The sequence below is a fragment of the Malurus melanocephalus genome, unplaced genomic scaffold, assembly GCF_030028575.1.
Source record: "Malurus melanocephalus ecotype Western Australia unplaced genomic scaffold, MMel_1.1 scaffold_145, whole genome shotgun sequence".
NCBI lineage: Eukaryota > Metazoa > Chordata > Aves > Passeriformes > Maluridae > Malurus > Malurus melanocephalus.
This window is the reverse complement of record NW_026623377.1, coordinates 134796-150616: the sequence shown is the minus strand read 5'-3', so window position 1 is coordinate 150616 and position 15821 is coordinate 134796. Positions and strand designations below refer to the sequence as shown.

General features: G+C 42.7%; 2 protein-coding genes across 3 annotated transcripts in view; both read right to left on the bottom strand.

Moving 5' to 3' along the window:
• The window catches only part of GLI3 (GLI family zinc finger 3), a 202867-nt gene extending 194145 nt beyond the window's left edge, over positions 1-8722 (bottom strand). For both annotated transcript variants that reach the window (XM_057371346.1, XM_057371347.1), the window contains exon 1: positions 8657-8722. The gene's annotated coding sequence lies outside the window, so the exon portion shown is untranslated. The remainder of the gene's footprint in view (positions 1-8656) is intronic.
• LOC130576598 (translation initiation factor IF-2-like) lies at positions 6720-9122 on the bottom strand. Its single transcript, XM_057371379.1, has 2 exons — positions 9001-9122; positions 6720-8729 (listed from the first exon to the last, which is right to left on the bottom strand). Exons 1-2 carry the CDS (start codon positions 9120-9122, stop codon positions 7190-7192), a joined length of 1662 nt encoding a protein of 553 aa, XP_057227362.1. The 3' UTR covers positions 6720-7189.
• Positions 9123-15821: the final 6699 nt, after the last annotated feature.

Sequence of the window (15821 nt, the reverse complement as noted above, 5' to 3'; positions counted from 1 at the left end):
AAGGAAGGAAGGAAGGAAGGAAGGAAGGAAGGAAGGAAGGAAGGAAGGAAGGAAGGAAGGAAGGAAGGAAGGAAGGAAGGAAGACAGAGAAAGTCAACAAAAAAACCTTGACAGAATCAGATAGATGGAATTGTAGCTTGAAATTGAAAAATACCCCAAGTTAAGGGACACAACATGTATTAATACAATCTTTCCAAACCCATTACTATCTGCTGTCTTTTCCTTTTTACTGTCCTTTGATTCCTTTTCCCCCATAAAGACGGAAAAACAACTAGACCTAAAGCCTGGTTAATGACGATCTGATCTGTTCCTGATAGGTTAAATAGCTTGTAGCAACAATAACAGAGGATCACAAACACAAAAGCAATCAGCTAGGCAAAGCAGTGCTATTAGCATCCTCGTGATTAAGATCCTAAGTGAAAAAATACTCTATGGCATACACTGAACTACTGATTGATTGTAATAGTTGCTCAACTCCCAGGGAATTATCTCTGCTTATGTATTTCTGCCATAGATAAATTCAGTTACATAAAAGTTCTGAAAATATTTAAAACATACACATACAGTAGGATCAATAAGTGGTACTTTCTACTGAGGCAGCACCTCAGTTGCTTTAAATACACATCAACCACACAGTCTTACAAGAAGATTATCTCTGCTTTTGTTTTTGGATTTAGAAAGCTGTTAAGTATTACCCCAATTAAGTGATTTTACTATTACTTCAACAGATTAAACCCAGTATCTAAATAAAACAGACTTCTGCCAGGAAAAAAAATTATTCATTTTCATACTCAGTAAACAGAACCCAATGGATAACCACACTGGAGGATTCAGGTCGAACTGTCCCTATCCTACTAGTCTATCCCTCACAGAAGCTGCTGTCTGGGAACATGCAACACAAAGATGAGACAGAGCCCAGATTTAAAACATATCTTAGTGGCTTTACAATTCAGATATGATATATCCTCTGAGGTAAAATTTTATGATCAATTCAYTGTCTGTACAATAAGGAACTGAACTTTAAAATAAAGGAAAACAAACAAACAAGCCCACAATGAAAATAAAACAAACAAACCAGGTCATTAACTCTGCATTTAAGCAATTTTTATTTTAATCACAGGGCCTTGGGTTTCCTTATTATTTGTTTTACTCTTTTACAAGCTCTCTAAGTACAACAGAAAGAATACAGTTTATTCCTTAAAAAATAAAAAGTGTGACAAATCTTTCAAGTCTCCAAGTAAGTAAATATATTTGGGAAGGAGGTGTGTTTAAAACCAGTAAWGCACTTACCCTAGAGAAATCAGAACTCCTTCCAATACACTGCCTAACATTGCTCAAAAATACAGAGTAAGCTATGTTAGTGCTTGTTTTGCAATCCAACTTGTGCTTCAAACTCTGCAGCAGGAAAAACTCTAATAATTACTCAGAGTAAGATTAGCTGTAAAAGAATTAGCACAGAAGGGTAGAAAAACAAATCTGCTGTGGACTGTACTGTTTGTAGCAGTAGGTTACAATGAGGGGCAACATTTCAAACTTTCCTACCAAAWCGACACTCTTTTTACTCCATCTTTCTTCAGGAACTCAGAAGCACTAAATCCAAAACAAACTTAAGTAAGAGTGCAGTGACTTCCTTTGGCAACATGTTTGTTTTATGAAACCTGAATTTTGGTTCATTCATATGCTCAAGATCTTGAAGGCYGGAAATATCCTGAGAGATAGTGAGGGGAGAAGCAAGACTTGCTGTGAGGATAACATACCCTATGACTTCCTCTGCTGACAGTGATACTAGGAATACTCCCGGTGACAATACAGGCTGTATTTTTTTTCTTTCCCTTTTTGTCAACAAACAAACAGCCTGGCAAAGCAAATTACAAACATCTGTAATGGATGATCTTTGCACCACTTACTTAGCCAAGTAGGAAGTCACTACAACTTCCACAGAAAAAAAATGTTCTAATTTCAAGCATTGGAGCTTAACATTCCAGTGAAATGACCACTTTCTTCACACTTTTTGTTTTATCTCATCAATCCCAACAGATGAAAGTTTCCTTAGAATCAAAACTACATCTATATATCAATGTCAATCTATACAGGAACTGAGCTCAAGGAAGAATGTATTTAATGTACATCTATTGCAAAGATGTTCCTTCTGTTCCGAACTTATGATATGCAAATGAAAGAAGAAACGACTGTATTCTGTATTTTACAATTAGCATTTTAAAACAAGATCAAAGGAATCAAATAGACTGTTTTTGAAAGTGCCATGTTTTGATCACAATCCCTTCCTTGGGAACCTGTTTATCCCCTCAGCATACTTTCAGGTTAAGGGATGCCTTCCTCCAGAACTTCATATTCTAACCCAACACAGATGTAAAASAGCTAGGAAAACTCCATATACACAGGAAGAACTTCAAGTGTGAAAGGTACTTTATAAAACTTTATCTTCAGCTTTTACAGTTTACTTTAGGTTTTACACCTGTCTCAGAATAGCAGTAGAACTGCATMACAATTCCTTCAAGTTTTAGTAACTTGACAAAACACAACAGCACAAGTCTGAACTCCTGCAAATGCACAATCCACTACCCTTGTTAAAACAGTGTAATCATAGAATTATACAGCTGTACTATTTTCCTAGAAAAAACATCCATAGTGAGTTGAAGAGCCAAGCAAAACTCCACCAAATCACATCCTGATAGCTTAGAATCTGTAGTACTGGGATTTCATTTTAAAATCACGGTTCAGAACAGCGTACTGCACTGACACTAACTCGATCTGTGTTTCTGATTCTTCAGTTTCAGGTATTCATACATCTTAGCTAAGGAAGGCTTCATTCCCTGGGCAGCTGGATGATGTATTCTTTACACCCAGTTGATTTTCTTGATATTTACACATTTTATATGAAGGAAACAGAGTATCATACAAAGCAGCAAACACTGCTGGGGGGAGTTCACCTCTAAACCAACAAAACATCTGTTGGTACTTTACCCTGAACTAAATATCAGATACCAAAAAAAAAATACAGCAGCATTTTGAGCATCAATAAAAATAAACAAAGAACAMATTTTTTTAAAGTCTTCATCATCTTGATAATCAGTGTAAAAAACAACTTGACATTTGAGTGGCAACATCAGCTAAGAAAATTATTCAATCAGATCTCCTTGTAGTGATTTTGATATTGTCAGTTCTGACACCCAGCAAATACTTAGAGGCAAACACATTCTATCCCTATYACTTTTTCCCTTGTTGTAATCTAAATAACCTTGCAGGGGTTTTTAACATTAGTGTATTGTCTCGTTTCTCATTTTGTTAGAGAGAAACCAACTCTTCAGATCAGCAGCCAATTTAATACACTTTCAAGGTAAGGCAGGTGCAATTTACATGTACAGCGTACACCACAACAAAACCACAGTATGATGCCAGCACAATCTTTAAGAAAGTTCTCCCCTAAATCTCTGCAGAAAGCAGCCTTAAAAGAAACCAGGGATTAGAGTGAGCTGGAAGGTAGGGAGGGGACTTACCTCAAAACCAGCCAAGCGGAAATCAGAGCAGTAATTCTACCAGTCGGCAGAGTACACTTTTAGAGCTATAATGGTGTGAAGAAGTGCTGGGCAGCATTGCCTGAAGGCAGCACTAATACACTRCTGACTAATGACTGGGCCACGAGGACAATGAATTTGGGGGTTGAAAACTAACAGAAACCGTGCAGTACCTTGACAAATGGGCTTTCAAAATTTCATTCATTGAATAACCTTTAAGCACAAAATTGGCTCAAGTTCTCTCGGGAATAATATGACACATGTTGTTGGACAATAAGTATTTTCCTTTTTAATTAAAACTATTACACCGAATACATAAAGATGGTTACAGTGAATAAAATGTGAGAGTTAACTATTTAGCAGCTAGAAAAGACCAGATTCGGAATGTGACGTGCGATACCATACGTTCAGAAGGGTCAACAAGTCYCAGGGTTGACTACCTGATTCACTGAAATTCATTCCTGGCAGAATATACTTTCCCTTCTCTGAGACTTAAAGGAGAATGAGAACTTCAAAGGTTATTTTTAATGAGCTGCTACAAACACAATTGGTTAAAAGAGGCTCAGAAATTATGTACTAAAAGCTGCATTGTGCTTAGAATTACAACTGAAAAAGTCTCATTTTAAAGAGCCCAGTCAAAGTCAAGCCCCATAAAACAAATCAAGCCTCGTATAAACTTTGTCACCTTGTATACTGACAAACACATTAAAAAAACCGAATCCCTCTTTAAAGGAGCTCCTCTTTTTCAGTGCAGCTCGACTTCTWATTTGAAAATAGCAATTTTGGCTCTTTTTACAGACAGAATGAAATAGCTAAAGTGTCCCTAAATTAAGTACCACTTGCCATAGACAGCATCGCCCTTAGCAGCTCCTAAAAACTTCAGAAAAGGATCTTAAAACAGGAAGCTTAGTGAGCTCATAAAACTGTTGTTGGAGCCAGGAACACATAGCATATTTAATCTGCAAACTGTGAGAGTCTACAATGATTTCAGCAAGATCTGAGGCATGCCCTCAAGGTTTGCTGGGATCTGGGATTAGGGAGTTGATAAGAACCCTCTACTGCCCATGGACATGTTTTTCTTCTGCAGTTAAACACAAATGCATAGAGACGTTTGACTGCTGCTTGGCATTACTGCTCAAGTTATATAAAAGCTTTGCAGCTCCTTTTGCTGTCAATATATCAAAGTTTAAAAAAAAAATCATCAAAGTGTGAAATTTCATTTAAAGTCTGCCAGTCTACAGCTCTATTTCACAGACCTATCAAATAAAAGTAAAGATGAAAAATGCACTGAAAGAACTTGAAAAGTTTGCAGCAGCACCCATGCCCTATTTTTGTTTATTCTGTCTCATTTTATTTGATTTTAAAGTAAAACAAATCAATTCCCTTATAAAAATGACAAAGTCTAAAGGGAGGATGTCTATAAAACCTGTGGTTAAAAGACAACTTGAAATCATTATTACAGCTGAACCTTTTGTTAAATAAAAGGCTTCCTCTGTAGCCATTTTAGCATTTTAATTGCCTAACTGCAAGTTGGCAGAAAATACCTTGAATCTTCCAAAACAACCAGAATTACTACAGAATAAGAGTGCCAGAAAAACTAAAGCATTCTTCAAAGTATTCTTTAGCTAGGGATTTACAACAATTGCATAAAGAAGAAAAGCCTGACTTTTAAGGTAATCTACTATAGTCTAAAAGCATTAACATTCCATTACTAAGGTTTTCCTGAGGATTTCATGACTCGTTGATTCACTTTTCCTTCAAGTCTGCTTTTCCTTTGTACACTACTGTCTCCATTTAGTTGAACACATGCAACACTGATCATTAAAATGCTTCCTTCCATAACTCCAAATAAACCCTGCTTTAATAGCCCTCAAATTCCTTATTTATCAGGCAAAGAGGACTAACTTTTCACTAACATTCAACATAAAAATATGCCATTTCTTCCTTCAATATGCAGGRTAAAATTCAAACACACTACTACAGAAGTGTAAGTAATCGAATAGCTTTCCCCAAAATGAGGGAGGAAGTGTAACTTTCATGGTTCAATATCAATGCATATATTTATCTTGTTAAAAAGTTAAGTAACCTGCAAGGTGAACAAATTATAATGGTATCTACAAACTTGGTTATTTTGGTTTTTCCAATAACTATTCAAAAAAAAAAAAATCTTTTATAACCTCTTATACCTTTATTTCTTAGCTACAAACTGGTTTTGTGTTTGAAAATGCACCATCTTTCACAATTGATGATTATGCATAACAGTAAAACAGTMTTGGCCACTGCACATCTTCTCAAGCCAGAAAAGTTACTACACTTAAACAGGAAAATGCAGGTGATGTCTTTGTTTTGTACTTCTACCGAAAAGCTTTGGAAAACAGCATATGCTGCAGAAAACCATATGCTATTCTCAGAATGCAAGAGTGCATTCATTTGGGCACCTTAAGCCATAGTTTTGCTTCCACTGCTGCTTAAAAGAATACACATACACTGAGAGAGTCCTTTTCTTACTCATTCTTCCTACTCATTCAAAATCACATAATCCTGCTTTTAAAGAAATAATCCCCCATCCTTAAAATAGCCTTCTCTCATAGTTACTATTATTTATGCTTTTAGAATTGGGCTATACACAAAACTGAAAGTATTTACATACTAGCTCGTTAAACCCAAACCTTCATTATATAAACAAACTCTCAAGAGGCTGCCCACAGTTTACATTGCTAAACTCATTCACCATTACTTTTAATATCTATTTCCATGACTGAAATACAGTGGTGTGAACATGGCAATTTTTACATTTTAAGGTTACCTTACTTTTAAAACACTGCATTCGTCTTCCTTCAAAATAATCATGACATATGTAATTAAGAAACTGTCAGATCATTATTAATTTTTAATAAAGGATCTAAATGAAATAATTATAGGAATCAATCAGTGAGGCACCTTTCCAAATTACAATGCAATTGCACAAATATTCAAACTACTTAAGGCTAGTTCTGGCACATTTCAATCCATAATCTCATTGAACACAACACCGAAAACAATTTTGTAACACAGAGAAACAGTGATTTCTCACTATTCCACTGACTTAAACGATTTCAAAACAGATACCTACATCACAGAGAGAGGCATCCATGCCCTCCTAAAAATGTTTGTTGGTTTAATCAGCCACACATCCCAAGGCCTCTGGAAAATTTTGCTTCCAAGTTTTTCTGTAGCACGCACACAAAAGAAACGAAGTCTGCACGCTGAAGCTTAAAAATAATGTTTATTGAGCCTTGAAAGTGAAGCGGGAAGTAGTAGGRGCGCGACGGTGATGAGCATTTTGCAGTGGGTTGCTATTTAATGTTCCTTTAGTGAAGTAGCCTCTAAAACGTGACACTGTGTATCGAACGGACAGCTACCCGAACCCCTGACTAAAAGGCTCTTTGAGATCCGCAGAGTCCATCATTTCAAACTGAAGTGGCAGCTGGAAAATGTGGAACAGCTGGCAAGGAGCTGGGAGAAAATGTTTTACATAAATATATCTACATACAAACTGGCAGAAGGCCACGGACACCGTAATCGCAGGACCGGATCAAAACTACGCACCAGAGGGTTAAAAACAAAACTGGGGAGTGAGATGGGGAGCGGGGGGCGTGTGTTTCCTTTTACCTTTACTCTTCACGTGGTGCGTGGGCTGGGGAGCGGGCGCTGGCAGCTGCGAGCCGGCGGGCCCGTCCGAGGGCGCGGGAACTGTGCCAACACCCCACCAACTTCACGGGACAATCGGAACCGCCGCGAACGCGCTCTGCTCCCACCCTCCGAAGTTGGGCGGTGCACGGCCCGGCCGCGGTGGGGGCCCGGGGCGGCTCCGAGGAGCTCCCCTGGGGCAGCCGCCCCGCTCGTCCCGCCCGGCCTCGGCCGGGCCCGTCCCGCCGCCCGCTCCCCAGCCTGACCCCGTGCCAGCGGCGGCGCGGAGCGGGCCGAGCGCTASTTCGCTCGCAGAGGCGCCGGCACCACGGCGCCCCGCTGCCAACCGGGACCCGACCGCCCCTTCCTCGCAGGGAGCAGCCGGCAGGGAACGACGGCCCCCCGGGCGCCCCTCCGCCCCGCCAGATGTGACAGSGGATTCTCCTCCGCGCCTCTCGCCTTCCCCCTAAGAAGTTTATGCCGGCYTCCCGCCGCACGGGCGTGAAAACGCCCGGGAGTCGCGCACGGAGTTGGGGCGAGGAGAAAGAATGGAGTGGAAATAAACCGGCAGCTGTTCCCCGCACATCGGCAGCTCCGCCGCGGGACGTGCCCGGCCGAGCCCGGCCCGGCCCGGCCCGGAGCGGGACTGCCCCCGCCGCGCCCCGCGCCCTCGGCTCCCGCGCTCCGTGACAGCCATTTTGGGGGTTAGACACCTCGGTCCCCCCTGCCCCCCGCCTCCAAGTTAGAGAAGCGGGAAGGGGGCCGGGAGCGGGGCCGGAGCGCTGGGARACGACGAGAAAGTGGCCCGGAGCAGAGCCGGGGGAACAAAGAACTTCTCGCCCAAGTGGGTACGTACCTGCCGCCGCTGCCGACGAGCCCCCGTGCTGCCCATGGGCGAGGGCCGGGGCCGCCGGCTCGTCCCCGCGCCTCTCCCCCCCCGCTGCGGCTAGCGGGGCCGGCCCCCGCCGCGGCCGGCGGGCATCCCGCGGGGCAGGGGACGGGACGGGACACAGGCGGGACGGGGGCGACAGAGGAGGGCCGGCGGGTGTTGTTGGTGGTTGTTTTATCCCTGCCCGCCTCCTGCGGGGAGCAGCCCGCGCCTCTGCCTCCGTGTGGGGGTGTGTGTGCGCGGGTCCGACATCAGTTTCAGTGATCTTGTAATCTGATCCCTTCTGACTCACTCGCACTGACTGACATTTCTGATTTGGTTCAACAAAAAGAGCGGGGGGAGGAGAAAAAGAAGAAAAAGAAGAGAGGGAGCAAAAGAAAAAAAAATATATCCCCAAATCCACCGCCTGGTACCAAACGGTTTTCGTAGAGAAGGGGGGACCCCTCCGTCCCGTCCCGTCCCGTGCCGCCCGTCCCCTCCAGCCGCGCCGCCGTCCCGCATTGTTTTGGCTCGGCGCAGCCACCGAAGGAGGGGGACAAACACATCGCGCCGAGGTACTCACGTGTCGGAAAAGTTGTCCCTCTCGCTTTCGCCCCTCTCTTTCCTTCCTCTCGCGCGCTCCTCTCCGCCGCCTCCTTCAAGTTTTACAGATGTTGCAGGGCTGCTCGTCGTCGCCGCCCCCTCCTCCCAGCGCTGCCCTCTGGATCAGAGCAGGGGAAAGTCTCTTTAGGGATAGCTCCCGATTCAAACACCCTCCGCTAAACTTTTCCCCCTTCCCTCCCCTTCCTCTGAGCGTCGGAGAGGGCTCYGCTCTCCTTCCCCGCCTTCCCTCCGCCCGTTCGGGACGCGGCTGGCTGCTGCCCGGGGCGCGGGTGCCGGGGCCCGGCGGGGAGCGGGGCCGCTTGCCTGGGGGAGAGGCGGAGGGCTGCGCCCCGGGGTCCGGGTCGGGCCGCGGCCTGCCGGGCTGCGAGGCGCGCTCTCGGCATGACACCCCCGCTCCCCCCTTCCTCCTCCTCCTCCCCCGCCATCCCCCCGGCCCTGCCCGGCCCGCCCCGGCGGCGGCCCAAGGGCGGCGACACCCCGCCCACAGCCAGGAGGCAGCGCGGGGCCACGGCGGGCCCCCCCGGAGCGGCCCCTCCGCCTCGGGTCGCGCTTCATCCCTCTCCCTCCTCTCCCGCTCCATCCTTAAGCTCAGCCTTCATCTGCAGCYCCGCTTCCCGCGCACCGATGCCTTAGACACCCCTTTCTCCAGCCCGCCAAAAATTCAGTGYTTTTAGGGGGAAACGTGTCCTCCGGATGGGTTTTCTCGGTGTGCTGCGGCTTCTGGGCTAGCGTTTGCTCCTGCGCCGCAGGCTGACTTGACTGAAGGACTTCAAGGAAAGTTTCACCTAAGCTATGTGACACTGAAGATTAGCTCTTTCGGGGAAAGAATACAAGTGCTTGGGCGATGGGAAGGGTGGTGGCGATGCTTTTGCCTCTCCTTTCCCAGCCCACCTGCCCAGTACCCTGCCAGCTTCCCCGGACCTTCACCCTACAAAACAGGACTCCCCACTGCCTCCCTCTTTGCCCCTCACCTCCGTTCTTCCCCCAGGCTCCTTGCGAGCAGGTTTCCCATAGCAATGCATGCTGCAATTCAGAAATAGCAGGAACTAGRATGCCATTTGTTCCAATATCTCCATCCTTTGGGAAATGACACATCCTGACAAGACACCTTACCTTTTTCTAGTTCTGCAGATTGCTCCCCTGATATTAAAAAGGTCGGAGAAACCATAAATGAACATTACCACAACCATTTTCTGTCAAATCACAAGGTGGGACAGGCTTTCAGGAAAAGTATCTATGTCAAACACTTCATATGCACCTTTGTTCATAACCTGGCTCACAACAAAGCCAACTAAAGGTCTGTTACTGATGCATGCAATTTAGCAAGGTACCTGAGCTCAGACTGCCCTAAGCWTTTGGGAAGTCCCACAAAAGTTAGTAGTTCTTTAAAGAAAAGGTATGTTTGCTGAGGGAAATGAAACACGGGCCTTTGATGCTGTGTATTTCATAAAGCTTCCCTTAGTCTCACCATTGAAAATGTTAATTTTATGACAAAACAAAGCTGCAGGTATTTGTGGTTTGAGGTGACTTGGTCCATGAGGTTTTTTTAGAAACAAAGAGAAGGCAATCTTATCAAAGGCCACTTCACCCTAATTTCCTCAGGCTAACTGTTTTGGAGTTGATTTCCAGCTGTAAATCTTTTCTGGGTGCAAAGAAGCATCTCGGAAAGGTGCCTGGCACGGTCAGACTAATTGCCCTGGCAATCCCAGAGATGCCTATTTGTGTGCAGGTTTTACAGCACTAGGTTTCAGGATAAACACAGAAGTCAGACATTTTCCCACTGCATGAGAGGTACWCATCACCCAAGCTGCCACACGTGCACATGCCCTGTTAGAGGTGGGACTGGGACACGACAGCCTGTGCCCTGGTGCCATTGGCTCCATAGCCAGCGATTTCACAGCACGCCGGGAGACAAATCCACCCTGGCTCAGAAGAAGCAGCCCCTGGTTGCCCAAGTGATCCTGCTGACAGGCATTGCACTACGTGAGGAAGATGTGCAAAACCAGGATCTGAATACCAACCAATATGAAGAGCTGATATTCTTCCAACTTTTTTATCTTACTTGACTTCCTTTCCCAGTCTCCTGTTACCAGGAAGACGTTAGCTCTGTTTCATTATAATATGCATTATACAGTATACAAATACATTATAATATTCATACAGTACTGTGGATATTTTGGTTTAGGTATATGTTCTATATATACCACCACGTGTGTATACTTTGTGTAAYGTGTATAACATGATACATATATATATATACACATATACCTATATATATGGGTTGGTGGTGTGCAGAATGATTAGGCAAACCTCAGGTCTGCTTACAGATCTGTTTAAGAGCAATGTCATTCCTTATATAAATCCTTCAGCCCATTGTACCCTTCTCTCATTTTCTGCCTATTGCATATTGCTTTMTATTTTATGCAATCAATTTTCTTAAACTCTTTTTCCTCTTTGTATAATGAAAACCCTTAAAAGTAACAGGGGAAATTAACCAACATACAAAATAGTATTTTGTTAAAGAAACAAATTAATGTAGAAAATCCAGTTTCTCTAACCATTTATAATTCAGTATTGCTGATGTTAAGATACCGCTTTTAACAATAGCTTAAWAGACTTTCAAAGAGGGGCATGATTTTAAGTTGAGGCTGAGCCTTCAAATCAATATTCACCTTAGACTTTTTTTAAAAGAAATTATTTATTCAGCATTTGGACATCTTGTTGCATCACAAAACAGCATTTCATATCTATTTTGTGTTTTGAGGTTTTGTTTGTTTGTTTGTTTGTTTGTTTGTTTGTTTGTTTGTTTGTTTGTTTTAATACAATTCACACAAACTCTGCTCAAGACGCATATTTCTAATTTGACATAAAAAGTCCCAAACATTTCCCTACACCCAACTCACATCCACATCAAGACAGACAAAAAAATTATAAACTAAAGAGGTGATAGAATGCTTTAAGGTTTGCTTATGGAAAATAGCCTCCTGATGCATTTCTGAGCATTGAAAGTCTTGAGAGAAGGGAAACACAGTAACTGAAGTTTCTGCCTCTGCCTGTGCCTGTGTCTGGTCAGGCCAAGCAGAAAAAAAACCCAACCGTGAGTGGGTGACATTTGCCATTTGAAACCTATTGTAAATGTCTCAACACCTTGACAATGAAGACCACAAAAGAAGCTTGGAGCACCCAAGACCCTTCAACTAAATGAAATTAAAATGGGCAGCTCTGTTCAGGGGCATGCCTTTCTTATTATCTTTCATGAMTGATTCAGAGGAAACATGCTTGAAAGATACAATGGGAAGACAAAAACTGCACATTAATAAAATGTAATGATTTATCCACATATCCAGATTGTCTCTCCAAGAGAAACTGACCTCAGATTTGTCTGTTATGTTTCCCTGCAAGCAGGAATTGGGTCTTGCAGAAGACCTGTTAACCTGTGCCAAAACTCATTTCTCTGACACAACATGCCACAACCACAAGACATTTCTGCTCTAAGTTATATCATGCACAATACTTCTGCATTTCTTCAGCCTACCTTGTGTCCCCATTTCTTCTCAGCCTCTGACTTGAAAGTTACAGGCCTCCAGGGTGTGTTCTTGTATTCCCTTTTTGCTGCACCTACTCTTCTAGGAAAGCGCAATCAGAAGGAGCAGGGACTCTGCTTGCATAAGCTACGTGCAGAAGACCTGAYATTCAGTGACACCAAGAGCCAGTCTTCTCACCACTCCCAGTTGCACCACCTTCTCGTTTCTCTCCAGTCCCAGTGAATGCTCTACTGGACATGTTCAAGGACCTTAGCTGTTGCTGTTCATCCAGGTGTCCTCCACTAGAAGACRAAGCCTTTAAGACAGACTTTCTTGTGAGTAGGCAAATACCATACTAGAATAAATTCTATGAAATGGACAGGTCTGCTGTGCTTTCACAGGGGCAACCTCAGGTGAAACACTGGAATATGGAGCAATGGCACCAATTCTGGTCATTTATGTAATATCCATCGCAAGAGAACTTGACCAGCACGCCTTGCTCCCACTTAATGCATCTCCATTGTTCCATGGCTGCCTCGCACAGCAGAGAGGTGTCGAGGCACCTTGTGGAAGAAAAAGAGGAGTGTGAGATGGTACCATGTCAAAATCCTCAAAGCCTGCAGAAGCTGCAGCTGGGGGCACAAGGAAAGGTTCATGACTAAGGTGGGATGCAGGAGTGGTGTGTGGAGGTGATCACATTTGGGAAGGATATAAAAGTCAGGGCAAAAATCTTATCTGCAGTTTCTGATGGGRAGTTGGTATAGAACAGGCAAATGAGAGAGCCCTGAGTAGGGAAAGAACCAATTGTTTGGAATCTCTTAGTTTTGAAAGAAATTATAAACTGATGTACCACTACACAGTAGTATAAATTAGTAACTTTGGATTCTTTCATTATTTGGATTTTTGATTGATATTATTGCAATTGAAAAATAAAAAGGAAATTTATCAGTAAATATCCAAATGTGTCGAAGTTGCAACCCTCATTCAAGAGTCTGAGTTCTCTAAGGATGCTTGTTGTAACCTTTCACAGGCTTGATATACATAATTCCTCCTGATGGTCCATAGCAAGGAATCTCTAAGTCTTCTTCTACTACTGGGGAATACTGCCGGAGTTCAGTGGAAAAATGACTGATCCCTAGTGAACAGATTTATTTTTCTGCTTTAGCAGATCATCTCTTCTACACCATCCTATTTCTCTGAATGTCTAATCTAACTAACATAGCTATTTAAAATATGTATCCATCACTAGGGTTTTTCAAATCCTGTATTGTGAAATGAAATATCAAAATTCAGTACTTTTTTATGCCTGTTTATCTTGYAAATACTAAAATGACATATTTCTTTTCAAATTCTATTGTGATTACTAAAGGAAAACTAAGGCTAAGAGCTGAGTTTTACACAAAGACAAAAAGAACTGTTTTCTGCAGAAAATTCTGCACTTTTGGGCTGTCTACATAGAAAGTCTGAGCTCTCTTTCTCTTAAATACAAACTTTTGCTCAAAATACTTTTACACTCCTTGACTTCAGATGACACTTTGCATTAAAGAATTTCATTACTATGAACATTTTTCAGAAGAATATTTCCTTTTTCCAGAAAATTAGGATAATGTTGTTCTGCCTGAGATATTTATATTTATATGACTGTAAACACACCAAACAAACAAGCAGAGTGAGTTTCCTTTTTCTGCTCTTAAAAGCACCCTATACTTGTTACTTATCAGGCAGGTAGCATATGGAGGAAAGCAGAGTATCTCTAACAGGCTACATCCAATAAAGACACAAAAATTATAGCATTTCACACAGAATTGGCATAAGTAATCTGTTTATCTCCTTTTTGCCATCCTATAATAAGAAATTAAATTGCTAATGGTGCTGATAYTTAGGTTGTTATAATTAGTTAGATCATCATTTAACATCCACTTTAAATTATCTGGGATACTTTCAACCTTTCTCTAGGGAGTTGTTTCAGCTTCTCTCCCAACTGAGCCATTGAACTTCATGTGAAAGGATTTAGCAGTATTTTGTAGGGCRTACTACTTTAAGAGATGTAGTTTATATAGACTGAATTCTATTCATCCAGTTCCTTGGATGAAATCACCTTCATCAGAAAAAGACAGGTTTGATATTTTTTAGCATATCCAACCCAAGGTTAATGTTGCATGGGATCCTAGTTGTGTCAGGATTGGGGGATGGGGAGAACATCACATGTATAAAGGATCTGTCAAAATATCTTTTTTTTTTTTTCCAGTTGTTGGTGCAATGAATTGGACAGAAACATTCTGGGGTGAATTCAGACACTCCCCTAGGAAATGGTTAGGTTTTCCCGTAAGCCTTAAATCTACATTTAAAGTTAAAGCATGCTGAAATATCAGGGAAAAGTTGTAGTCTTCAGAATTTTTGTCAGCCTCTTAGATAACCATTTCAGTAGGTGGTGGATGCCTGGTTTTTTTTTATTTCAAATGCACATACAATGGCTTTGTTTGCCYTTTTTTAAATAGCAACAGGAAAAATAGATTAACAACTTCTAAGTAATTCTGGCCTTGCATAGCTATGGAAACACTGCTTAGTGGGCATTTGCCAATGTCTTTTTCGTAACATACTAATACTCTGCTACTGCACTACTAGCAGATCATCCCCATCAAAGTTGTCCCAGGGAAAGTGTGACAACAGCATTTTTTAAATCAAGTAGGACCCCATGGGCTTTAAGGGGCCCCTGAGAATGCTAGTTCATCCTCTCAGCCACCTGGGTGCAAACCACAGGAATCCAGCCAATTTGCTGGCCTTCATCTGCCCTCGGTGAACATTTGTCCTTACAGAAAGATACAGTGCAACATATTTGATGGTATCTATCAGGAGACATCTCAGATTAGTGAATGTAAAGCATGAATTTCTCATCCATTAAGACCTCATGTGATATATCTATCTGTATCTACCTCTCAATCTCTGTTTCACATCTGTCTGTACCAGTTGCTCACTTAGTCTCACTCTGAATGGGACATTAAGCTGTGCACCCRCCAAATGGATCAAGTAAAATGCATATACTGCATCAGACCATACTTAGAATGGGCTGTCACTCCCACCCTTACTCTTGCCATCATGCTCTATATCAGGCTACAGCTCAGGCAGACACTAAATCTCACYATCTAACCTCTAGTACTGGATAAAAGATGCCACACCACTTCAATATAAAGCTATTGAGTAGACCGAAAGTCAGGACATCAAGAAGTACTAAAGAGCTTGTACAGAGAAGATTTATACCAGATGAGATGTTTTCTATTTCTCTGAAGTCAATATAAAGCCAGCACTAGCCCTGTCTGGCTAATTTGGCAGAAAGRTGATCAGGTACTCAAAGCAGATCAAGTTATTGCTGGTGTGTGACCTAGCAGCATGCACATCTCTCATTAATGGCAGAGGACAACAGTCCCATGTACAAAAAATGCTGTCAGAGCCTTTCATTTTCCCTGCAGTTCTTTTYCCTTGCATGCTATTTATGTCAGACTATTTGAGTTCACTCTTTCCTTCTTTGATAATGAACATTTACCAGAGCCTGGGAAGAACTGATTAGYAGGAGATTTGCACTGTTTCACAAGGGAGTAGCAC